This window comes from Trichosurus vulpecula, chromosome 5 (assembly GCF_011100635.1).
Source record: "Trichosurus vulpecula isolate mTriVul1 chromosome 5, mTriVul1.pri, whole genome shotgun sequence".
In the NCBI taxonomy this organism is placed as follows: domain Eukaryota; kingdom Metazoa; phylum Chordata; class Mammalia; order Diprotodontia; family Phalangeridae; genus Trichosurus; species Trichosurus vulpecula.
The window spans coordinates 108,523,432-108,550,269 of NC_050577.1; the positions used below are offsets into that span (position 1 = coordinate 108,523,432).

Below are 26,838 nucleotides of genomic sequence, written 5' to 3' on the forward strand. Positions count from 1 at the left end.
TCTCCTTTCTAGCATTGCTGATGAGTGGTCATCCCATCTCAGCTTGAAGGACACCAGGGATGGGGAACTCCTCCAACAATCCATTATACTTTTGGATAGTTCTTATTGTAACAAAAAAAAATTTTAATCTTACATTGGTCTAAAATTTGTGTCCCTGCCAAATCCAGCTATTGCTTCGAGTTTTGCTTTCTGGAACCAAGCAGAAGCGGTCTGATCCCTCTTCCACCTGACATTTTTGTCAGCTCTCCTGTGTCTTTTAGTCTTTCCTTGTCTTGGCTAAACATCCTAAGTTCTTTCTGCCAGTCTTTATCTGGCATGTTCTTCATACCTCACCATCCAGGTCACCTTCTCCTTTGTTCTTCCTAAAATACAGTACCCAGAATCAAACTCAGTGTTTAGCTATGGCCTGAGCAGAATGTAGTAGGACTGTTGTCTCTCTCATTGTGGACACTGTGCCTCTTGTACAGTAGCCTAAAATTCAAATAGTGCTTTTATTTGATACACCACACTGTTGACTAATCTGAACGTTCAATCCACTAAAAGTCCCATATCTTTTTTTCCCCAAAGACTATTGTCTTGCCATGTCTCCTCTATCTTGTACTTGGTTTTTGGTTGTTGTTGTTTTTTTTTTTTTTGCTAGTATGGGATATTATATTTATCTCAGTGGAATATATATATATATATATATATATATATATATATATATACATTTGTCATCCAACATGTATGCTCTCTATTTTGCCCATTTTATGTTATTGATAGACTTGATAAACATGTCACCTATGACTTTATCCATGTGATATTTTAAAAGGTTGAACAGCACAGAACCAAAGACAAATTTTAGGACCATTCCATTAAAGACCTCATAGTGATCTATTCATATTTATTTTTTGTATTTGGTGTTTGAACCTCCTTTGAATCCATCTAGCTGTATTGTAGCTAGTTTATATCTCTATCTTGTCCTCAAAGACAGCATGAGAGATTTTGTTGAATGCTTTACTAAAATCTAGGTATACCATATCCTCCCTTAAGGATTTTCCAATCTTTACTATTCTATATTCTTTTGCTTAACTCTCTTTTGGGATTGTACTTGGTGGAGGGTTTAATCATGAGTTTGTTGGAACTCATATGCTGTATAAAAGCAAAATTTAACACTAAAAAATTATAAATACTCACAAATGACCCCTTTAATAATACCTTTGAAGATTTTGCTGAGAAGTGAAGTCAAGCTTACCGGTCATGATTAAAGACTCTCTTCTCTTCCTCTTAAAAAAAGGCACAGCCTTTGCTTGTCCTGTGGCCCTATTTCTTTTTTCCACTGTTTTTCAGAAGTAACAGGTAGCAGCTCAGAAATCATATTGGACAGGTTTTTTTTTCCTGTAGCCTGAGTATTAAATAGTAGCTTTTCTGGACCTAGTACTTTGAGGGCAGCAGCTAGGTTCTCTCTTAACATCTCTTCACCTTTTTTTGAGTGAGAAGGTTAATATAGATATTAACACTCCTATTAACCATTTTCTTTCTATGCTTTATAGCCTGAAAATTATTCTCCTTGTTAGGGAAAAAGGGAAAAAAATAAGAATTGAGTGGTTCTGCATTTTCTCCATCATCCATTTGTTATCATCCCATCTACCTTAAATAGCCATGAAATTGAGATGATGTCCCATTCATGGGGAAGGACTGGAAACTCTTGTTTGTTTTTGCCCAATAGAAAAATACTCATAGAGTTTCATTTAATTTTCTTCCCTCCGTCACTATTCTCTTGCCTTTATGATTCGGAAAGCCCACAAACTCTATGTTAAACTGGTTCTTGCTACCCGCTGCCCATCATGCATTTCTTTTGGATTTATAGGAATATGATCTAGTTTCTCTCTGTCAGTGCATAGGCACTTAATTAGTGGTATTAAGTTCTCTTGTTGTTTTTCCTCTTTCTTTTCTAATTTATGTTGGTGTCACGTCTGTAGCCCTATCAGACATGGACTTAAGAAAAAAGGGAGGAATCTCAGACTACTTAGATATGGTACCCGTCCCTGAATCAAAATTACAGCTTCACCATAGACTCTTTTTTGCCGTGTGGCTGTGCCCTGACTCTAGTTCTGCAGATGGGCACGACCCAGAATGTGAACTGCCCAATGGGAAAGCAGATACACAACAGAGGCTACCCTGGCTGCCTTCCCCAAAGAGGTTGACCCATCAGCAAAGGAGAGGAAAAACACTGCAAGGCCAGCCTTAGCTGGGCGAAGCATGCTACCTGGGTCCTTCCCTTTCTCTTTCTTGTGTTGCTTAGTGTCTTCTGTATCACAAAAGGCCAGATTCATGTGTATCAGCAGAAGATTGCATGTAGTTCCCGCTTAAATCTCCTGGCTGTTAGCTGGCACAGACTGCCCTACCCACCCCCTTCCCTTCTGATGTTCTGCTACTTTAACTTTTTCTGGGTTAACACACAGGATTCCTTTGCATTTTGTTTTAACCTTAGTTCTCCTGGGTGTCTTCGAGAGGCAGCTACAGAATGAAGTGTTTCAAGCCGAAATGGAACGGAAGTTGGCCCGGTTGCTCAGTGAATCTTTAACCAGAAGGCGGGTATGGAGACGAGCCACCTTTGCAGGAAACAATGTGGTGCAGGTACTTAAAGTGGGGGTGGGGGCGGAAAGGGGACAGAAGTGAAATGACACAATCTAGAAAATAAATTTTGCTTTGTGATATGGTGCTGTGTTGCAAGTAGGGGATGTCATGAGAAGTTTTTTATTTAAGGTGGTCGCTGTTTGGGATAAAATTATAGCAATTAAGAATGTCACTGTTTCAGTTTATCTTGACAGCTGTTTATTGAGATTGATTTTTGTGCCATGTATGATATTAGCCCTTTTAAGGAAATGCCAAAAAAGTTTTGTATTAACTTTAATTTGAGATAACTTTGAATTTAAAACAACCTTACTTTTCAAAGAACCTTTTTAAAAATTATAAAAATATACTTTAACCTGTGTAATACAAAATATTATGGATTAGTGTTACTTCTGTGATAGTCATAGACCTGGAAAGAAAAAATTAGAAAAACTAAAACTCCTGCTCATCCCTCTCAAAAAGTGCCTGATTTTGAAATTTTGTCTTCATTACAGTTTTACCAGTTATAAATTGATTGATTTTGTATTTAAGTTCAGAATTTATAAAATTTATAAAAATAATTTCTAGGGGCAGCTAGGTGGTGCAGTGAATAGAGCACCGGCCCTGGAGTCAGGAGGACCTGAGTTCAAATCCAGCCTCGGACACTTGACACTTAACTGGCTGTGTGACCTTGGGCAAGTCACTTATCCCCAATTGTCTTGCCTTCCCCCTCAAAAAAATTTAAAATAATTTCTAAAAGAACTTAATTTGGACACATGCAACTTCTTTTTAAATGCCATACTCTTGGATAGTTGGTACTATTAATAAAACACCCATATCTTACAGATTACTTTTTAATTTGTAACTATCTGACATAAAGTGCCACTAAGTGGCACAGTGGATAGAGTGCCTGGCCTGGCATCAGAAAGACTCATCTTCCTGAGTTCAAACCTGGCCTCAGACACTTACCAGCTGTATGACTTTGGGCAAGTCACTTAACCTTCTTTGCCTCAGTTTCTTGATCTGTAAAATGAGCTGGAGAAGGAAATGGCAAACCCCTTCAGTATCTTTGCTAAGAAAATCCCGAAAGGGGTCACGAGGAGTCAGACAAGACTGAAAAATGACTGAACGGCAGTGTGACACAAGAAAGTGGTAGAATGGAGCTGAGAGAGAAAGAAAGAAGAGTTTTGGAGGTGGGATGCTACACCACTGTGAGTTACTGGGATGACAAAATGAGAGTGGAGGGTCCCTGGTGAGTTTGGGAAAGTATAGCTCCAAAAGGAGGGTCATACTTGTGGTGGATTTTGGGAATGGAGTAGCTTAGTGTTGCGGTTGGGAGACTTCAGTGATGCTCCTGAAAAGTATTACTCAAAATCAAAGATCAAGGAAGTTACAGAACTTAGGGCCTATTGAGTTTAAGGGGATTATAGCTCATCCCAAAGAATATGCTTTTGTAGCCATGTGAAGTGATGGAGCTGAAACTCTGGAAGAGGTCAAGGCTAGAGTGGTCAGTTAGATTGAAGCTCTGAGGCAGGCTTAGTTCATCAAAGGATAAAATTCAGAGAAGACTGATGGAGTAAGAACCATCCTTTGAATAATGTCCACAGATATAAGGAATGAATTTCTCAGATAACTGAAGCTTTTCTCTTTGTGCCAAAACCTTTTTTTAATCACCTTAAGCATCTTAAATAGAAGTTTTTCTAAAATGTATTATACAATTTCCTCCCTTCACAAACTGATTACTTAACCCTTTATTGCTAGTTCAGAATCATCACTAAATTTTAGATGATTTATAATGGTTTAATAGGATGATGCCTTCAGGAACACAGGGAGGTATGTGTGGGTTGCTTGCCTATATACAGAAGAGAATGTTGATGTAGTATGAACAAGGCAAAAATTAGATCCCACTTCCTAAATTCTGTTCCTTCAGCTATTACCATAGTATTATCCCACATTCTTGTCTTTCACTTGTGTTCACTTTATAACGAATGGATTGCATATATGGGCTCTCCTGAAGTTGTGTTCCCAAGCCATGTGAATTATGGTATAGTTTGAACTCAGTGGCCGTGCTGCAGTCCTGAATTTTTGAAAGGCAAAGGAAAAAAAAGATCTTTTTTCCCCTTCATTTATCCTTTCAAGGATAAATGTAGCATTTCCCTAGCTTTGAAAATACAGCCATGGAATGACTTTTTGATTCCCTGTATTCACCTCCTATGGTGCTTCCAGACTGTCCATTTTTAAGCCATTTCTGTCCATTTCTTTTGAAGAATGAATGGTCGTATAATACTCTTTGGATTTTGGAAACCCAGCAATTTCACACTGAGAACATTTAATAGACTAGGATCCTAAAATTGAGACATTAGGTAGGAAAAATTGAAAGGAAGAATTTATAAAAATCACCCATAAGAATAATGGAAATTATTTCAAAATACATCATTAGAAATCCAGGAAAGATATATGCTAAGGATAAGAATATTAGGCACTCTTAATTATCGTCTGCATGGCTAAGCATCAGAGTCAATGAGATTACTTCAGGGGGAAAAGAGTATTTTTTTCCAAGTATTGAAAGACTATATCAGTGGGGGGAAAATATGTCAGGTTAAGTATAAATTTAAATTTAAAAGCTTCTATGAGGACCTTGTAAGGGACCACAAAATCCCACAAAAAGGGACTTTTTAAATAATAAGAAAAGGATACTTAGAAAATTTTGAAATTTTGTTGGATGGAACAAAGAAAGTATTCAATAATGAAAAAGAGATAAATGAATTCTCTGCTTGGGTCATCACTGAGGAATCTATTAGGGAGTATAAATTATCACTTGAAAATGGACAACCTGATCAAATAACAATCAATTCTTATGATGTGGTAAGCCAGATAGATAAATTACCAGGACTGGATGGCATCCACCCCAAAATTTAAAGTAGTTTGGAAATGAAATCGGGGTGGTGGTGGGGTGGTAAGACCTTTAGCTGAAATGTGTAACTGACCATTGCAAATAACCAACATATTGGAGGACTGTTAGATTGCAAATATTATCCTTGTATAAAAGAATGGTTTCAGAAGGGATTCAGAGAATTACAGTTAGTGAGTCTACACTGGTGTAGTCTATAATAAAGGATAGACTTGCTGAATATTTGGAGCAAAAGACCTCATTAGAAAAAAGTCAACATAGTTTCTATAATCGGAAATCATACCTGGCTAATTTATTAGCCAGTTCTTTGGGGGTAGGGGTGGAGGCAGAAGGAGAGAGGAATAGTTACAAGTTTGTGATCAAAGGGAGCAAGTATGTCTTTGACTTTGATTTTTAGAAAATCTTTGACATGTTTTTAGAAAAAGGATGTTATCAAAACTGGGTTATAATTGGATTAAAGGACCTTCTCTTAAATTGAAAAAAAAAGATGTTTAATTGTGAACCTAATCATTAAATAAGGTGGACCTTTCCCTAGATGTAGGACAGAAAAAGAAAGTTGTACATGTAATTGCAAATCTCTATTAAGTATAGCTTGCTTTTATTTCTAAGTATATAATAAATTTAGCTTACAACTTCAAAGTTGTCCTGCTTCTTTTTCCTTCTTTCTGACCTTCCTTTGGTTTTCTTTTCTACATTAAAAAAAAAATTCCTGCAAGGGTTATGTTCTTTTCTGCTCCCCACCCCCATGGTGGGAAGTGAAGTGAAGAAGAAAATAGATTTTTTTGTCCATTAAAATATATTTTGAAAATTTATTCAAAAAACAAACACACCAAAAAAAAACCCCTTGCTTCAATGACCCTCTCTTCTTTTTTTGCTACCCTATCTTTATCTTCCTTTCTCCTCCATTGGAAAAAAATGGGAATTTTTTAAAAATGTGGATGGAGTATTGGTTTAAGTAAGGACAGGAAATATGGGACAGGAGTAAATGGACATTCTTTAGGTAGAAACATGTAAAGAATAGAACTCTCCAGATATTGGTAACAGGATTGTTCTTCAGTCATTTTTCAGTTGTGTCCAACTCGTCATGACCCTATTTGGGGTTTTCTTGGCAATCCTCCCATATGGGAGTGGTTTGCCATTTCCTTTTCCAGCTCATTTTACAGATGAGGAAACTGAGGCAAACAGGGTAAAGTGACTTGCCCAGGGTCACACAGCTATTAAGTGTTTGAAGCCAGGATTGAATTCAGGAAGATGAGTCTTTCTGGCTCCAGGCCTGGAACTCTATTTGCTGCACCACCTAGCTGCAGTAGGTAGCTTTTTAAGTGATCTGGAGAAGTGAGTCCACAATGAAAATTCCAAGTTTGGTGACACTAAATAAACTCTTTAAGGCAACAAAGGAAGAACCAAGATATTGTAGAGAGGTTGCCTTCTAATGAACCTGTGTGTGTGACCAAAAGAGTGACAGATGAATTTTAGTGAGAGCCCGTATATCTACGGTTAAGATTCCAAATTATGTACAAAGGTCATAACCCAGAAGAAAGACCCAAGAACAATTGTAGATTGTTCCCAATAAGATGCTCTAGCCTGAAAGGTTAATGTTGATCATTATGAAGAAGGATGGGAGAAATAAAAGATAATAAGACAATAAAAAATAAATAAGAGAATTAAAAAAAGAAAATAAGACAATGACCCTTACATATGGTCTAGCTATTTAGGCATGTGTGTGTGTGTCTATATATGTATATATATGTGTATATATAGACACACACACACACACACACACACTTCTCCTATGGTATGCCTCTTCTTGTGGACAGGAAGGTCATTGAACCTCCAAAAAAGATATGAAAGCTGTTACAGAGAAAGAAAGGTAACTAGTATGATCAGAAGGGCGAAGCCACTGTCATATGAGGATAGCCTAAGAGAATAAGAGCCTTCTCTTTAGAAAGGCAAAGGCTAATGACGTTCTATGCTATGCACCTCTTGACAGAGAAATGATGGATTCAGTATGCAAAATGAGACATACATTTTTGGATATAGCCAGTGGGAGAATTTGCTTGACTATGCATATTTGTTGCAAAAGTTTTGTTCTTCTTTAAAATTGGGAGGCGGAGTTAAGATGGGAGGGAGAGAAATAAATGCTTATTAATTGAAAAATAAAAGAAAATGAAAGATTAAGAAAGACAAAGGCTGAGAGGGGAACATTGTTAGAATCTATGCAATGCTTGAATAGAATGGAAGGGGTGAGCATGCACTTGTTCATTAAAGCACATACATGTAAGAATGAAGGAAGGCATCATGGTGTAGTTGGAAGGGCACCAGACTTGGAATCAGAGGATGTGGGTTAGAATCTAGAATCTGCCCTCTGCAGGCTGGGTGAATGCAGGCAAGTGACTCTCTGGGACTCAGTTTCCTCAACCAGAGGAAAAGAGGATCTTGAAGGCTTCTCCCAGCTGTAATATTCTGTGAGTCTGATAGCCATGTGCTCCCAAGGACCATCCCTTTGGGACATCTATTGGCAACAGAATGGATTAGATGGACCTTGGGTACAATTCCCGTATTCTTCTGCCCTACATTCGTAGGTTACTTCCCATTTGTTCTACTCTGCCCCTGCCATAAAGAATGGCAGTGTGATTTTGACACTTAGGTGGCAAAAACAAATTTAAAGTGTACAAAAGTAAATCCTGGAAGACACGGACTATTCACCAGAGTATTAAATGATAGAAAAGGGGCACCCTGAAATTGGAGTTTTAAAAATGTCAATAATGATCTGCTGTCTTTCAGGTTGTTAATGTCTCACGGTTAGAAGGTGATGACTATCCGGTCCAGCTCATCTATTTTGTGGAGGATCAAGATGGAGAAAGGCTCAGTGCAGTGAAATCTTCAGATATGATCAACAGGATAGATATCCAGAGAGCCGCTATCATCATGGGCTACCGCATCAAGGGCATGATTGCCCAGCGTAAGTCTGTTTGTTACCTCAGTACTAAAAGGGAGGCAGAGGTCTGTATTTAGGTGTGCACAAAATCCTGTAGCTGTGTCTGTTTGCTTTTGTGTTTTTGTTTTTGAAGAGTGACTATACATTTTTAAGTAATATTATAAACATACTGTATTTCCCCAAATTTCTGTTGCGTGTGCCTACATTTGCATATAGTTCAGGTTGTCATTGCTTATTTTGAAAATTTCTGACCAGGAACCCAGGTTTTTTTTTTTTAAGTAGTAGTTACAAGGTACATATTTAAAATTAGTGTTTACATTTTTAAAGTATACATTTCTCCATATCTACTATTAGTTTGTCTTTTTGTTTAAATGAACGTATTTTGCTATTTGTTTTTGCCAAAATCTTCTATTTCAATTTTTTTGTATATGAAAGAGTGAAATATGTGGGTAGCAGAATATGCTTGGTTTCTTTCCTCTAAGTCCAGGAAAAAAAACCTCAGAGAGCTTCTTTTATTTTCCAAAAGCCAGTTTGATGTTTATTTTTGTAAGGATAACTTTTTCTCCCCTCTTGTGAAAACTGCCCTCTGTTTCTCTTCTTCTTTCAGAGTTTAAGTATTTGGGGATGAAGAGGAATGATCCAGGAAATGATTTGAATAGAAATACATATAAATATATACACGTATCTATATATATACTTTAATAAGGTCAGACTGTTTTTTTAAAAATAGTTGGGACGAAGTACAGAATACAGATATTACAAAAGAAGAGTGAAACTTTAACAGTAAAAGAAATTAGATGCTTACCATATAGGGATTATATACATAACAGAGATTTAAGGAAATATAATAAATAGAAGTTTAAAAAAACTCTAGCAAATAATACTAAGAAGGCAAAACAGTTTTAGAAGTTGACATATTTGTGAACTATGAATTAGCTCTAAATGTCTCTTTGAAACACAGGTATAGCCTATTTCCACAGTGGGGGAGGGGTAGAAATGAACAAATGAGGTAAGGTATATAAAATGCTTTATGAATCGTAAAGCATGATAAAACTGTAAGATATCATAAGACATCATCATTTTAAAAGGCTATTCTTTACTATATAGTACAATAACATGTTTTGATTTGAATACTTCCTAGTGACTCATGAAATAGATTTTTTAAAATTAGTTTATCTTAATTGCAAAAATCCTGAGAATGGCGATTGCTTCAACTTTTATTGGCTACCCAAGCTCCGTGATTATCAGAAGACTGATTTTGAGAGGACACGAGCAACTTTTAAACATATAGTCCACCGTCTTTTATACCCATCTTCTGGTTTCCTCTTGAAACTACAGAACAGTAGTACCATTGCCATGACAAGGGTCTTACTTTAAAGTTGGGAGAGAGAAGAGAAGTAGAGGAAGAGAGAGAAGGAAAGAGAGAGAGAGAGAGAGCGAGAGGGGGAGAGGGAGAGAGAGAGAGATGGAGAAGCTCAGCCTTTAGGGCTAGGCTAGGTGGCAGCTCAGGGACAGTAGGATGCAGGCTGGGTTAAGAGCTTTTTGTTCTTCTGGTTTTTCTTCTTAAAGTTGCCAGTAGGACTAGAATCCACTTCCTTTGACCTGAGTTTAATGTTGTTACAGCTTTTATACATCTGCTTTTTTTATGCAGAAGAAACCACATATGCAGATGATAATAGGGCTAAGGTTTGAAAAGAAAAATTCAAGTATTTCATGCTTCTAGCTTTCCCTGCCCCCTGGGTCTCTACTCCCTTTTACAATACATTTTGCCTGGTATCACCTCGTATTTTTGGAGTACCTACTTTGTGACTAGCACTAGGGTAACCACTGTGAGGTGCTCAAGAAGTGTTAAGATCTCCCTTCCCAAAAAGGATTTAGGTTATGTGTGGGCAAACAAAGTGGACACACATGAAATAGTTAGCAAATAAGGTAGCAATGTATGTCATGATATGCTGATATATAATATTATGTTAAATTGTATGACAGTTACAAGTGAGATCTGAACATTTCATAACAGTATACTCACGAATTAGAGACAAATAGAAATTAAGAGATACACAGGCTGGTATTGTCAAAGTACAAAGAAAGACTTGAGCTGGGCCTTGTATGCTGGGTAGGAGATAGATAATTGGGGAGAAGGACATTTTAGGTGGAGAAAGCTGGAGTGAAAAATACAGCTTTGAGGGTCATTACCAAAGAGAGGTGATAGTTGAAGCCATGAGAGAGAATGATTTCTCTGAGGGAGTATAGAGAGGGAAGAACAGAGAGCTAAGGGTTCAACTTTTGGAGGTGGGGGGAAAAGGATAGAAGAGATGTAAGAAAAATAAAGGAGTTGTCTAAGAGCTGGGAGGAAAGCCGGGATAGTTTAAGATTAGACTAGGAGAGAATTTTGAGAAAGGATAGGATTGGATTTGTTTAAAAGAAGGTTACCATTGATATTTTGAGAAAGCAATATTAGATAGGAACTAAACCTGATGTTAAGAGCTTAAGAAGAATCTGATTGGGTAAATGAAGACAATGAGTATAAAAGGCATGTTTGAGAAGTCTCTCCATTTTAAAAATTAATATATTGAAATAGGTCTCAGGCTGTTAAGGGAAACCATAGATGGTTTTTGGTTTGTCCTTATCTTTTAGAGTTTGATATCATGGAGTCAGCCATGTTCCATTTCAAACCTGTCTTGTATCTCTTCTGTAATGCCTATTGTGGTTGTTACTACTATGTGTTACTACTACTACTGTGGTTATTCCTCTGATCTCAAAGGATGAAACTCAGTTGTGAACAAATAACCAATTTTCAATTCACTGTTAGATATGTTATACTTGCTTATTGGGCATGGGTCATTCTGTGAAAATTTAGTAGGCCAGGTGGTCTGCTAGCACAATATGGGAATGAGAATAAAAACTTGTCTTTTGTCTAGGTGCTGCTATTTATTAACCCCGTAACCATGATCAAGGCATTTGAACTCTCTGTGCCCCAGTTTCTTTATGTAAAATGAGGGATATGGGACTAGATGGTTTCTTAAAGTCCTTTCTATCTTCATATTCTATAATTCTATATCTATTTTCTATAGTTTATTGTTACAATGTATAGTGAGAGATTAAACTTTTTTTCAGGTAATAATCGTTCATGTTTGTATGATACTTTATATCTTGATATATACTAGGATATAATTTGTACTTTGAGGTACAATTTTTCCTCAAAATGGCCCTAGGAGGTGGGTGGTCAGGTAACATGTCGAAATAGATGAAGCCAAGCCACGGACATTTATTAAGCACCTACTATGTGCCAAACACTGTGCTAAGTGCTAGGAGTACAAAAGGAAGTAAAAGACAGTCTCCGCCCTCAAGGAGCTTACAGTCCAATGAAGCACTAGCTTTGGAATCAGGCCGATCAGGGCCTCTGAAATTTATTTAGCTTTGTGACCTTGGGTAAATCGTGTAGCTTCTCTGAGCCTCCATTTCTTCATCAGTAAAATGAGGTTGACAATACCTGTAATACACACCTCACAAGGTGGCTGCGAAACTCCAGGGAGGTAGTGCAAGTAAAGCATTTTGTAAACCTTAAAGTGTTTTTGTAAATGTCAATTATTGTGATTATTAGAAATATTATTATGTGCATTTTGCAGATGAGAAGATAGAGGGTTAGGAAGGTTAAGTGACTTGTCCAAGATCAGAGTTGTTTAGTGTTTTGGCAGCTAGGTGGCGCGGTGAATAGAGCGCTGGGCCTTGAGTCGGGAAGACCTGAGTTCAAATGGGGCTTCAGACACTCCCTGTTTGCCTCAGTTTCCTAAAATGGGAATCATCATAGCATCTTCCTTCCAGGATTTTTGTGACAAGTGAGATAATATTTGTAAAGCACTTAGCACAGCGTCTTGCACATAGAGTAGTTGATATAAGTATTAGCTATATTACTACTACTGTTATTGTTTTATTAGTGTTAGAGCTGAAATGAGAAGCTAGGTATCTAGTGGTTCCAAGTCCAATGTTCTACTCTGCCAGGATACTGCTTGATGGGTCTTTCAACAAATCCCTCCTTCCCCTTTTACTCTTCCTATTCACAGCTGTAGATCGGGTGAAAAGGTCACCTTCTGGATCCCAAAGCAGCAACCTGTGGATCATTGTTGGCGTGGTGATTCCAGTGATTGTGGTAATGACCATCATCATCATTCTCTATTGGAAACTCTGCCGCACAGACAAACTGGACTTCCAGCCTGATGCTGTGAGCAACATTCAGCAGCGTCAGAAGGTAAAAATGGTCTCTCTTGATACACTCAGTATTACACTCGTGTGTGTATATGTGTATACATATATAGACAGGGCATGTTACAAAGTTGGGCCATTCCTGATACAAAGATGAGTTTCGATGTCATGGTAGAAATAACTTGTAATCAGAAGCAAAAAAGGAAAATATTTCCTGAAAAATTATTGATTATCTTCTATAGAAATTCCTTTTTTTTGCTATAATGGAGGAGCTTTTATTCATTTTGCAATTATACTCACCTAATGATATCTTACACAGCACACAGGCTTGTTAGGAGAGGTAAGTGTATATGAAAGCAGACACAATGTGTGTGTAAAGAAAGCACAGAATGGGGAGTCACATTTTTCCATTTACTTGCTGCATTATATGACTTTGGAAGGGTACTTCTGCCTTTCTAGGCCTCACTAAAAAGGGGAGGAGGAAGAAAGAGGGATTGAAATCCTTCTAGTTCTGTGTTTTTCTGAAAGTCCTTAGTATGGTTTAATGTGAAATATCTTCCAGTTGCATCAAACAGTAATGAAATTTAGGGAGTCTCAGGCTTACTCATTGTGAACATGAGTCTAGGAGGCATTTTAGTGGTCATCTGGTCCAGAGATGTCAAACTTGATGCCCGCTTGTGGCCTATAAAACTCTGGAGTGGAGCCCTAGCCAAATTAAAATGTAATTGAGAAAAGTTTAGCAAAATCAAAATATAATACTATATGGCTTGTGTTAATTTGTGATTTTCTAAGTCAATATATAGTCCACATAAATCTATTTCTTTTTGAGTTTAACACCACTGATCTAGTCTAACTCTCTTATTTTTGAGATGAAGATCTATATGGCGGGGGTGGGGTGGGAAGAGTTAGGAGAGTAGGTCAAGTGAACTCATATCAAATAAAGTGAATATAGAGAGAAATATAATTCCTTCCTTTCGGTAGAGAAATGATCAACTCAATGTTTCTTATGCTGTCAGGCATAGGCAGTGGATTTGACTTGACCAGGGAAGGTTCTATGAGAATGGTGATTTATCAGAAAATGAGCATGTTATATGAAAACCAAAAAATATCAATAAAACTTAAAAAATAAACCAACTAAAGTGTTTCAACTCCAAACATGACCTCTGAAGCTAATCCTCAGGGATGTATTTTTTTAAAAATGGAAGCCAAAGGATCATGTGCAAGCCTCTCAACAACATTCCTTTTCCCTCTTCTGTCTCCCGTTTAGCATGATTTCAACTTTGTAGGATTTGGAGATCTAAGAATCTGATAAGAGAAAGGGGGAAGTGAGAAAAGTGAAGGACAAAAATTAAATTATGCTGTTTTTAATAATTTTTATTTTATGGATATGTTTCCAAAGTAGCTTGGTAAAAAGTAGATCTAAGGATTCTGATGTAGCACAGAGATTGGCTCTGTGCTTACTATAATGACCCAAATTAACATGGGCAGGTTGGGTCCCCAAAGCTCAGCCATCATTCCCCCTCCCCTCAACCCTGAGATTATAGGGTATCTTTCTTTACTATTACTTCCCCATCCTGTGTATTTCCCCCACCCTGTATCAGTTGAACAATTAACATCTCTTTAATATCAATTCCAATTAGTACCTTCCCAATATCAGTTGGCCAATTGGTATCCCCCTTATTATCAGTTAGCCAATTAATTTCAGTTGGCATTTACAAAGGGATATTTACTGACACAATATAGCAAGAACTGAAATCTGGAGCCCACACTCCTCTACCATGTTGATCCCTAGGGAGAATGGACTCCAGCAGGTTACCCTTCAGATCTGGTTTGGCTGCGGCAGGTACCAGCAGTCTCTACTGTGGACTTTGATTGGCTGGACCTTCTGAACTTTTGAGGCTCACAAGATTGTCCTTGGGTCCATTCGTCTCTGCTGCTCATTTATCTGAGATCAGGAAAGAAGAAACACAACAGAAACAGAAGAAATGGAGGTAGCCACGCCTGGTTAGGGAGATATGGCAGCTGGTAACAGCACCTGCTAACTCTCTCCTCATTGGTTGCCTCATAGTAGTTCTCGTCCCTCTCTTCACCAGGGAAGAAAGAGAACTTTAGTCCATTCATCCTCTGTGAATGAATGCTGAGTTCCGTCTCAGCAGCCAGTCAAAAAGTTTTTTATCACCACTATAATAAACCAACAGGAAACACAGATTACCTGGACAGGCTGGGAATTGGAGGAATTTTGGACCGTTACCCAAGCTTCCTCCCAGATTGTCAGTTCATGCCAATTGTGTTCCTAAAAACTTGACTCTCTTTGCCCAGTCCTCTGTTATACTAATCACCAGCATGTTGTATATCACCCATCAGCTAAGCATCATAGCATCAATCTGAGACCCAGATAGATTAAGAGATTCACCCAAGGACATACAGTCATAGAATCAGGACTCACACCCATGTCTTTCAACATCGAAATCCAGTGGTGCTTCCACTACATCACACTCACATGTTAGAATAAAAAATAGTTTCTTGATTGAAGCGGAATCCATATCAATTTGTGGATGTTTTATTATTTTTTAATGTTGCCACACATGGAAATGATATCTTAAATCATAGTGCATTATTATGCTGATCGAGGATACTAGAGGCATATTACAAATTAATACTGCATTTGTTCTTCATCTTCATTTATTATTTATACCATCTGGGGTTAGATTTTTTGATTATAGACAGCTCAGTACCTGGGGAAAAGATAAGAAAAAAAGTATTTGCAATATTGAATGAATTATAATCATGCATATCATTGTTTAAAAAAATAACAGTGGGCTATGTTCATATTCTAGTGGAATGGCATTGTTACAGCAACATATAGCCAATATAGAGGATACCTCACATTTTCCCATTTCATTTTGAGTGCCCCATATTTCTTCTTTTAAACACTCCTGATGAAAACTCATCCGTGCCCATTGTTTTAATAGACTCTTATGGGAAGTACCACATGGTTCTCTCTCATTTGTAAAGCAGGATATTCCCCTGGTTTTCTCCTTCCCTTTCACTCCCCAAATCCTTTTATGGCTGCAGATGGCATCGTAATTCACATGCAAAGGATTTTAAATAGAACTGCCAGTCCATGGAGTCCCCCTTATTCTTTGAGTGCTACAGGGATTGGGGGGGTGGGTGGATTTATACATATATAATTAAGGGAGATAGTGTTCAGGATAGTGGATTAATATACAGTCAGTAAGTAAGGCTGGTTAAATATCAAAATAGAGCTCAGCTCACAAGCAGAATTTGCTTCCAATATTAAACTTGTCATGTTCTTAGAATAGAGACTGTCCTGTTCCACCCCCACCCCCAGTTTTAATGGAAAAGGGAAATATCTCTGACTCAGAGAGCAAAATAGCAAAGGTCCTCTACCTTCTTTGTTGGGATTAAAAAAAAAATGCTAAGCAACATTACAACTACAAGAGTTCCCTTTTCTTTTTTTTTATTTAAGCATTCTTTTTTGTATTAAATTAAGATTTTTTATTTTTAGTTTACAACACTCAGTTCCGCATGATTTTGAGTTCCAGATTTTCTTCCTTCCCCTCCCCACCTCCTCCCCCAGACGGCATGGAATCCGATATATCTTCTACATATGACTTCGCATTAAACTTATTTACACAATAGTCAAGTTGTAAAAAAGAATTATGACCAATGGAATGAATCATGAGAAAGAAGAAATAAAACAACCCCCCCCCCCAAAAAAAAACAAAAAAGAAAAGGAGAGCAAACAGTGTGCCTCAATCTGTATTCAGATTCCATAGTTCTTTCTCTGGACATAGATAGCTCTATCCATCATGGGTCTTTTGGAGTTGTCTTTGAACCTTTTATTGCTGAGAAGAGCCAAGTCTATCAGGGTTAGTCATTACAGAATCAACATATCTGTGGTTGTGTACAATGTTCTCCTGGTTGTGCTCCGCTCACTCAGCATTGTATCGTGTAGGTTTTTCTAGGTTATTATGAAGTCTGTATATTCCCCATTTCTTATAGCACAATAGTATTCCATTACCTCCATATGCCACAACTTGTTCAGCCATTGCCCAATTGGTGGGCATCACCTTGATTTCCAATTGTTTGCTACTACAGAAAGAGCCGCCATAAATATTTTTGTACATATGGGTCCCTTTCCCACTTGTGTGATCTCTTTGGGATACAGCCCTAGAAGTGGTATTGCTGGGTCAAAGGGTATGAATATTTTTATAGCCCTTTGGGCATAGTTCCAAATTGCTCTCCAGAATGACTGGATCAGTTCACAACTCCACCAGCAATGTAACAGTGTTCCAATTTTCCCACATCCTCTCCAGCATTTATCATTTTCCTGTTTTGTTATTTTAGCCAATCTGGCAGGAGAGATGTGGTACCTAAGAGTTGTTTTGATTTGCATTTCTCTAATCAGTAGTGATTTCAAGCATTTTTTTATATGCCTATAGATATCTTTAATTTCTTCCTCTGAAAACTGCCTGTTCATATCCTTTGACCATTTCTCAATTGGGGAATGACTTATATTCCTATACATTTGGCTCCATTCCCTGTATATTTTAGAGATGAGGCCTTTATCAGAGACACTGGTTGTAAAGATTCTTTCCCAATTTTCTGCTTCCCTCCTAATCTTTGTTGCACTGGCTTCGTTTATACAAAAACTTTTCTATTTAACATAATCAAAATTATCCATTTTGCATTTTGTGATACTCTCTATCTCTTGTTGGGCCACAAATTCTTTGCTTTCCCATAAATCTGATAGGTAAACTATCAGCCTTTATTCCTAAATCATGAACCCATTTTGACTTTATTTTGGTATATGGTTTAAGATATTGGTCTTTTCTGCCCTACCATTTTCCAATTTTCCCAGCAGTTTTTGTGAAATAGTGAATTCTTAGCCCAGAAGCTGGATTCTTTGGGTTTATCAAAGAGTAGATTTCTGGAGTCATTGACTACTGCGTCATGTGTACCTATCCTATTCCACTGATCCACCGCTCTCTTTCTTAGCCAGTACCAAGGAGTTTTGATGACTGCTGCTTTATAGTACAGTTTAATATCTGGTATGGCTAGTCCACCTTCCCTAGCATTTCTTTTCATCAATTCCCTAGATATTCTAGACCTCTTATTCTTCCAGATGAATTTTGTTATTCTTTCATCCAGCTGTGTAAAATAATTTTTTGGTAGTTCGATTGATATGAAGAAGAGTTCCCTTTTCTTACTGTGTATTTTTCTCTCTTGTCCCTGTTGCTCCCTAAATGCTATCTCACCTCCACACTCTGAAATCCTCCAGCAAATCCTATAGCAAAACATATCTGGAAACAATAAATCTGAAGTACACAGTGCATGTCGCTTTCCCTCTTAGGCTAAACAGAAAGCCTTCTTGTCCAAATTGTCTGGGAGCAGATTGCTTTTGAAATATGGAAAGGGAAATGGGGAAGGGAGGGGAGGGAGCCCTGCCATTGAGGTATGTTTTCGAATAGGCTTACTTATGTTTCACATTGGTAAACAAACATTTTGTTTATATTCTCTTTAATCAGTAGTTTGAAATTGATCGCTTAACATGGAGGGAAGGAATCCAATTTGCAGCTTCAACTAACCAAGAAAGTCTTTTTTTAAAAGTACAAATGGGCTTTGGGGGCCTTGTTGAGCAGTGGAAACCTGCTTTTCTTGATCAGACTTATTCTGATTGGAAACCCTTTAGTGTTTACAAGGCCAGCATCATAGATAATCAGGCATGGCTGTTCCATTCTTCTTGGCTGTACAGATTGGGGTGAGCAAAATCTCTTACTAAATCCTCAACAGATTGGGCTTATTAGCCTTTGATGTGGCTCTTTGGTGCTGCCCAAGAATCACCTGGGATATACAGCATCTAGATAGTTCTGCTTTGTTCCAGTTCATCCTCAGTCCGCCAAATACTGCCCATTGTCTTCCATGGAGGAGATGTAAGGGCAAAAAATCCACACCTCACTATTGAGAATGATCATAAACTGCTAACTGGGATGCCAACAGAAGACCACAATGAATTTTGTTCACTTTCAACTTCTATTTGAATGTAACAGCTTAGAAATCATACTTCCTTGTTAGAAATTATTTTAGTTTTATTGTAACTGCTAACAATGGCAATCCTCTCATAACTACAGAACATTTAAAAAAAAAACACTTTCCTTAGGGATTTTTTTTAACATGTCTCACTGTAATTTTCCCTTTCCAAAGGGTTGTCACATCTTGGTACCTGGTGTGTGATGTAGACATGTTCACTTTTGACTCTTATCATACTTATGAGTTGTTAACATTTTCTTTCTTTTTAAATTAAATTTTTTTCAAATAAACATCTACCTTCTCTCTCTTTCTCCATATAGATAGAGATAGATATAGCTATACATACACTATATACGTGTGTGTGTGTGTAAAACTATAATGTGTATATATGCATACACGTTTAGGAATGTATATGTATGTGCATGTATGCATGTATGTGTGTTGTATATAAGAAGAATTTTGTTTTTCTTTTAGAGTTCAGTTTCTCAGGATCCACAGCCATGACAATGTCTAGTTTCCAGGTGTTAGATCATAACTCTGAGAATAGCCCCAAGGATTCTAGATAGTAATTCCTAGAATCATAGTGACAGACAGTCCTACTGAGACTTGGCCGTGAGACAAGGGGTGACAATTGATATTCACTACGCTTGCGCAGGATGACGATATTGCTAAAGTTAACCTGTGAGCTTAATGTTGGCAAGATGCCTTCTTTGTCTGTTGCCCTTTAAAGCAAGTGGGCATTGGTCAGTAAGTGGGGAATCCACTGGGAACCCATAGGGGAATCTATGTGTGCCTTGACCAGCCCCCATCACGCCTTGAGGGGGTTTAAGGGAGTGCACAAGCGGTGCTTGTCTCGATTGACCCTGTTGAGACATAGGTGTAGTTGTCCCTCCTTCTCGCTGGCCCCTGTGAGAAGGGGGATTGGGAAATGTTATAGGAGCTGGTTCTCCTGTTATCAGCAACCTTGTGAGAAGACTAGACTGGAATAAAGTAAGATTGTTAATCTGTCCGAAGCTGTCTTCCTGTCTGAGCAGATCAAGAGTGAACCCGTTAGAGGCTGGAATCTGAAACCTCCAGTGCCTCCTGTGTATTATCTGTGAAACATGTTTTTATGTATGAAATGTATGATCTTTAAGGGTCAGTCAGCAAGCATTTATTAAGTGCCTGCTATGAGTCAGGCACTGAGTTAAGTACTGGAGAGGCAAGGAAAGGCAGAAAATAGTCCTGGCTCTTGAGGACCTCACAGCCTAATGTGGGAGATAGCCTGCAGATAGCTATGTACAGAAAAAGATATATACAGAATAAATTGAGGCAGTCTGAGAGGGAAGGCACTAATATTAAGGAGGATTGGGAAAGATTTCTTATGGAAGGTGGGACTAATAGCTGAGACCTGAAGGAATCTGGGGAAGCCAAGGGGTAGAGATGAGGAGGATGAGAGCTCTAGGCATGGGGTTCAGTCAATAAAAATGTCCGGAGTTAGGAAATGGAGGATCACGTTTGAAGAACAAGCAGGCCAATGTCACTGAATCACAGAGTATTTGGTGGGAAGTAAGTTGTAAGAAGACTCAAAAGGTAGGAAAGGGCCAGGTTATGACGGCCTTAAAAGCCAAACAGGATGCTATATTTGTTCTTAGAGGTAATAGGGAGTGACTGGGGTTGATTGAATAGAGGTGGATTTGAGGTTTAGGAAAATGGGTTTGCTGGTTGAGCGGAGGATGAACCGGTTTGGGAGAGACTTGAGGCAGAGAGACCAATTAGACTATTGCAGTAGGCTAAATGTGAGTCCACATATGAAGTGATAAAAGACTGGACCGGGTTGGTGGCAGTGTCATATAGAAGCAATGTTAAGAAGGTTAAAATGGACAGGATTTCCAACACCTTGGATATGGGGGGTGGGGTGGGAGAATGAAGAGTTGAGATTGGCACTTGGGTTACCAGCATGGATGACTGGAGGGATGGTGGCAACTTTGAAAGTAAAGGGGAAGCATAGAAGGGAGAAGAGTTTAGGGGGAAAGATCATGAGTTCGATTTTGGACATGTTAGTTTAAGATGTCCATGGCAAACCCAGCTTGACATGTCCAAAAGGCAGTTGGAGATGTGAGACTAGAGTTGGGGAGAGAGATTAGGACTAAACAAATAGATATGAGAATCATCTGCATAGAAATGATAGTTGAATCCATGGATGCTGATGGAATTACCAAGTGAAATAGTATAGAGGGAGATGAGGGCCTAGGACATAACTTTGGGGGACACTCAGGCGGAGCAACCTATGTGGAGATGCAGCCTGGCAATTGCTCCTAAGGGGCATGGCTACTGAAGACTCGGAAAAGAAAATTCTTGCTACCAAAGCTCTTTGCACTGTCAAGTGATTCAACATCAAAATATTATTTTATTAATGGAAATGACATCAAAGAAAAAACATTTACTTCTACTTTGCCGCTACATCCAGAGGACTATAGGACCTTCGGATCTAACTTGTTTAAACCTTCCGTATGTGTTGTGAGTTCCTTGAGATCAGAGACTGTCTTACTTTTCTGTTCATGTACCCAGCCCTTAGCACAATGCTTTGCATATAACAAGCACTCAGTGAATGTGTCACCTATTCAGTGTCATGAAAACCTAGAGAGGAGAGAATATTTAAGAGAAGGTAATCAATAATGTTTGAAGATACAGAGAAGTTCAAGAAGGATGAGGACTGGGGGAAAGCCAATAGATTTGGTGAATTAGGCAGATTTGGGACAGTGGCTAGTAGGAGTGGATGGATCAAGGACGGTTTTTTAAGGATTGGGGAGGCATGGGCGTGCTTATAGGCAGGAGGGAAGCAACCAGGAGACAGACTGAAGATTAGTGAGAGAGTTGGAACGGTCTGCTGGAGAAGACAGGATGGAATGAGATCATTTGTGCAAGTAGGAGTTTGCCTTGGCCAGATAGAAAGACAGAGATAAAAAGGAGAGTGGGACAAAAGCATCTGGGTGGTATAAGGTGAGGAGGGAGTTCTTGTCAGGTGGCTTCAATATTTTCAGTGAAATGCAAGGGAAGAATCTCAGCCAAGATGAGGGAGGGGAGCCGCGCACGGAAGGTTTGGGGAAGCCGCTGTGGTGAGTAGGGTAGTCAGTCAGGAAGGTGTAAAACCATTGCCTTGCCACAGTAAGGGCCCATGGGGGATAATATAGTATCAGTCGGCATGACTTCATGATTTTCTTCAGCTTGATTCAGCCTCGTGTGAGCAGAAGCAAAGGCAGCTAATGGTGGCAGTAATACAAGGTGAAGGCTTAGCAGGGCAAGATTTTCAATAAAATAAGGGAGGAAGGGACAAAGAGAAGAGGACAATGTAGGGCTGAACTGGTTCACTGAAGGGTCAAGATGGAAAAAGGAATGTAGCCAGGGCAGGGGTGATGGCCTGGGAAATAACCGAAGGGTACAGGTATTAGAGGTCGTAGAGAGGATAAAGAACAGGTTTTGGAGGGAGAGGGAGAGGTAGAATAACAATAGGTTGTGGTCATACAAAGGAATTTCATGAGTTCTTGAACAAGGGAGTGGTGTGTTTGTGGGTGATGGCGAGATCAAAGGTAGGACCACCTTCTTTGTGTAGGGATAGGCGAGTAAGCCATGGAAAATGAGTAAGTTGAGGAACTGGGAGGTTAGAGTGTTTGAACAACTATTAATATGTCTGTTGAATTTCTCTAGTATAAGAGCAGGAGTTAGGGAGGAGAGAAAGACCGTGAGTTAGGCATTGAGCTCAGTGAGGAAAGAAGAGTATCCTGGAGGTTTATAGAAAACAACTACCAAAGTCTTCACTATGTGATGAATATGGATTGAATGAACATCAAAGGAGGAGTAGTAACTAAATGATGATGAGAAAGGGACAGTGGTATTAGGGAACAAGAAGTAATCCAGTTCGCTCACCATTACCAGGGAGTTAGGAGTATGAATGAAAATGCAACTCATGCTGGAAAGGTTGCCCAGGGAAGTGATGTTATCAAGAAAGAGCCAGTTTTCACTGAGTGTAAGAAGATGAAGGGAGCAAGAAAAGAAAAGGTTTAAGAGGAAAGCCAATCTTTATCTATGAAGGAGGCATGGTGGAATACAAGTGGAAGGGTTGGGTGGCATTGGTGGGATATTGGCGGAATTGAGTTGAGGGGGATAAGAACAAGGGAGTAGTTAGTGGGGGACTGAGAAAGGTGTTCAAATAGTGATCTCCAGGGGTTCAGAATCATTGGTATGAGGAGAGAATGAAGGGGTAGGAGTATATTAATCATTGAAGAATGAGATTAGATAGGTTATCATTGTCCATAGGGGTTCCACCTGGGGAGTGGAATTGTCCAAGGGTGTCAGACCTAGGCCAAAATCAAAGTACAACTGTAAATCAAGGTAGTGGTGTTAGAGAGGGTGCCCAGGTGGGGGCAAGGTGACTTCTGTGGAGTTGTAGGTGGGCAGAGAGAGTGCCAGGAGCATGATGGAATGACTGTTCAGGGAGGCCAAGAAGCCATCAAAGGAAGATTCAGGCAAGATGGCTTCTTTGTAATTGGGATTGAGTGTCGAGATTATCTTTTTCCCCCAGTACATAGCACAATGCCTGCCACATAGAAGGCGCTTAATAAATGCTTGATTAATTGATGTTTGGTGATATTCCCTTCACTGACATAGATCCTCAGACCTTCCATACCTCCCTATTCTGTGCTTTTCTCATCCTGGTCCTTCTATAAAATCCTCCATAAAGGGTCTACTCAACATTCGGGAGACTTTCTTCTGTTTTTTTTTTAAATATATTTTAAGGTTACTGGCATAGCATGCAGGCTTCCCATCAGTTCCATCTCATCCTCATTACATTCTCAATATCACTTCCTTTTTCAAGTCATGCATGTCGTCTTTGGCATCGTCTTCTGTCTGGTTACCTTCACCGTGTGTCCTTCCAATTCTTCTTTGGGTCACCTGCAATTTTCAGTCTTCCAAGATTCTAGTATTATGTGATTCCCAGTCTTATAACATCACCCACCTTCAGCACATTACCAACATTTAAAGTGACAGAGCTGCATTTCCTGTAACTTGGCTCCAAAAATAATAGCAGTGCTTGAAAGCTTACTGAGCGCTGTATGTGGATATGTCACATGGAGTCCTCACCACAGTTTTGTAAGGCAGACACCACAGGTATTATTATTCATGTTTTACAGATGAGGAAACTGAGGCTCAGAGAGGTTAAGCCTACAGTCACACAGCTAAAATGTGTCAAAGGCAGGATTTAGGTCTTTCCAAATTCACTATGGGCACTATATCTAAGAAGCCATGCTACCTCTCTCATCCTAATGATTTAATTCTAGCTTGTCATGTATAACTTTCAGAACAAAGCTCATTCTGTGTATGGAATCTCTAGTATAGAATCTATATGGTGGCTCAGGGTAGCTTTTCAATATATTTTTAATGAAATGGTGAGCCTGTAAATGGTGCATGGAAGAGAGAGTGAAAAAATAGTGGACTCTTTTCTTAAGAGAGGAGTAATATTCCCTTTTTATTTCTTTCTCATCTTTAGAAAGATGATTTTTCTTAAGTGTAGATTCTTGTGTTGGCAGCTTTTTTGTTATCGTAAAGAACCGGCTCAGTATGGTGTGGAAAGAGTCAGACTGATTTTTTTTAAGCTACTAGCCAAAACCAGGAAGTGGATTATCAGTATTTCTCAGGTGTCACAGGCATACATGAGATTAATGACATACATATACTTACTTCCTTGTTCCTCCTCAAAGATGGGACAATTATTTGTACTGATTGCCTTTCCTAGATGGTGAGACCATACTGAAAATAGTTAATCCTGTATATAGGGCATCACTTGAAAACTATTGGATGCAGTAAATGCTTGACTTTCATTGACCTGTCAAGAGCCTATACAAAAATAGAGTTACAGAGAGCATGGGTGGGTCCATAGGTGTGGGACATCATATATTTTTTAAACTCTTTCAATGTTTTGATGTGTTTGGCTGATTTTTTTCTCTTCATCTTTTTATTTCTTTACAAAATATTGTTACATGAGATGGCTTTCTGGAAGGAGAGAAGGGGAAAGATACTGAAAAAAAATTTATCAATAATAATTATTTTTATTTGAAAAGAAAAAAACATGAAACAGGACTTTGGCCCTGGAGTCAGAGATCTGTGGAATACCTACAGGGCCACCATCAGTAGAAAACATATGGAGAAAACTCATCTTAAATTGGCCAAAGCCCCATGCTATTGGCATAGTTAATCACATGGAAATTTTATTTGGTGCTGAAATAAAAGTGGGATGACAGACTAGTGGGATTCTCCAAATCAAACAATAGATAAGATTGAAAAGTGGGAGAAAAAACACACATCAAAGCATGAAAAAGGTTTCCCAACAAGTGAGGACCTTGAATTCTCTGAGGACAGAGACTCTTTGCTTTTGTCTTTTTATCCCCAGCACTTAACACTGAGCCTGACACCTAGTAGGTACTTAGTAAATGACTGTTGATCGATTGATTGAGCTAATTAACATCCACTTGGTAGAAGGAGTTTTTTAGTGCCATAGGTGATGCCTGACAATAAACAGTATAAGAAGAGACTGGTTAGGCAAATGGTGGGGAATAAGCAGTGTAGTGCTTACTATGAGAGGCAACAGTCAGTCATCAAGCAATTATTATGTGCCTGTTTTGTGCTAGGCATTGTACTGAGTCCTGTAGATACAGAGCCCAAAACAAGACTTTCCCTGTCCTCAAGTAGTTTATATTCTGTTATGAAGATTAATGTAAATCATATAATTACTATTAATATTGATATAAATATTAATGAGTTAACATTGATGTAAGCATTAATATTTAAAATCAAAGTGAATAATGTAACTTTAGTTTCACTGACAGTGGAAATTATTGAATTATTTTTAATTAATTAATAATTTCAATAATTGAATAATACAGATTACATTATAGACCAAATAACCAGGATGAAATTGAGCTGGAAATGTTAAATGAAATGGGGTGAGGGACCAAAATCCACTAAGAGACTAGCAAAATATTTGGCGTAAGATATGGAGAGAAGGATGACTGACTTCCCACAGCAAATGTAGGTTTTGACAGGTTCTGGTTAGTTTATAGGAACTAGTAAACAAAGGACTGTCATCTATGGGTGAACCACTTTGTAATGGTCATCACAGACCAGTTAAAGTGAGCCTTCTCAGTGAATGAACAAAGAAAAAGCATTTATTAAGCACCTGCTGTGTGTCAGGCACTATGCTGTAAGAGCTGCAGAGGCAGTCCCTGCCTTCAAGGAGTTTGCTTTCTAATGGGGAGCAATGACCAGGGACTGGGACATGTGTCTGGAAAGTTACAGTTATGGGTAATGGGATAAATGGACCCAACGCATCCCAGGAACCATGACAGAAGCCATTTGGCATTGTTTCCAGACCTGGGGGAGTGTGTGAGAGGAAAAGGGATCTCTGTTGTGGTCATTGGTAGGACTGTGGAGGAGATGACCAAGAGTAGAGAGAGGAAGCATGACTGAGACTTCTTTTGGCAGAGGAAAAACCTAAAGTTTTTGTATATACCATACACACACACACACACAAACACATGCACACACACGTCTGACTAATTCAGTTTTAGAAAAGAGAATGATGAAAAAAGCGGACATTAAGGGGGGAAATGGATGGAAATAAAGAAACTTGAAACGTAAGCCTTCTATAAAAAAAACTTTTTGGAAACCTAGCGGGAAAAAGTAGATCCATATATCCCTTGACTCTAATGTTTTCGGGATGATTTGGGCTTCCAGTAGAGATTGGACTAGATGAACTCTTAGGTTCCTTCTGGTTGTGATTAATCTGTGGCTCTGTGAACATCTTGTATGGATGTTGAAGCTGAATTTTAAAAATTGTTCTGTAATTAAAAAATCATTCACTTGGAGCCTCTTGAACGTTGTGTAAAAAGTCAAGTTTGGAGTTGAAAAGGAGAAATTGGGGAGGTTGAATTATTTGTGAGTTGAAGTAGAACAAGCACTAGACCAGTCGCCATTATATCTGAATTCTGGTCTCAGTCACTAAATAATTTTTCCTAGAAGCAATATCAGTTCTGGGCTTCAGTATCCTTGTGTGTAAGATGTGGGAGTTGGATAATCCAATTAGATCATCTAAAATCCTTTGCAA

At 38.6% G+C, this 26,838-nt stretch overlaps 1 protein-coding gene across 1 annotated transcript in view; it reads left to right on the forward strand.

Moving 5' to 3' along the window:
- KIAA1549 (KIAA1549 ortholog) overlaps nucleotides 1-26,838 on the forward strand; it is a 157,080-nt gene that overhangs the window by 82,280 nt on the left and 47,962 nt on the right. Inside the window, exons 8-10 of the mRNA XM_036760330.1 lie at nucleotides 2,474-2,619; nucleotides 8,291-8,468; nucleotides 12,506-12,690. Coding sequence (XP_036616225.1) covers nucleotides 2,474-2,619; nucleotides 8,291-8,468; nucleotides 12,506-12,690 — 509 coding nt within the window. The remainder of the gene's footprint in view (nucleotides 1-2,473; nucleotides 2,620-8,290; nucleotides 8,469-12,505; nucleotides 12,691-26,838) is intronic.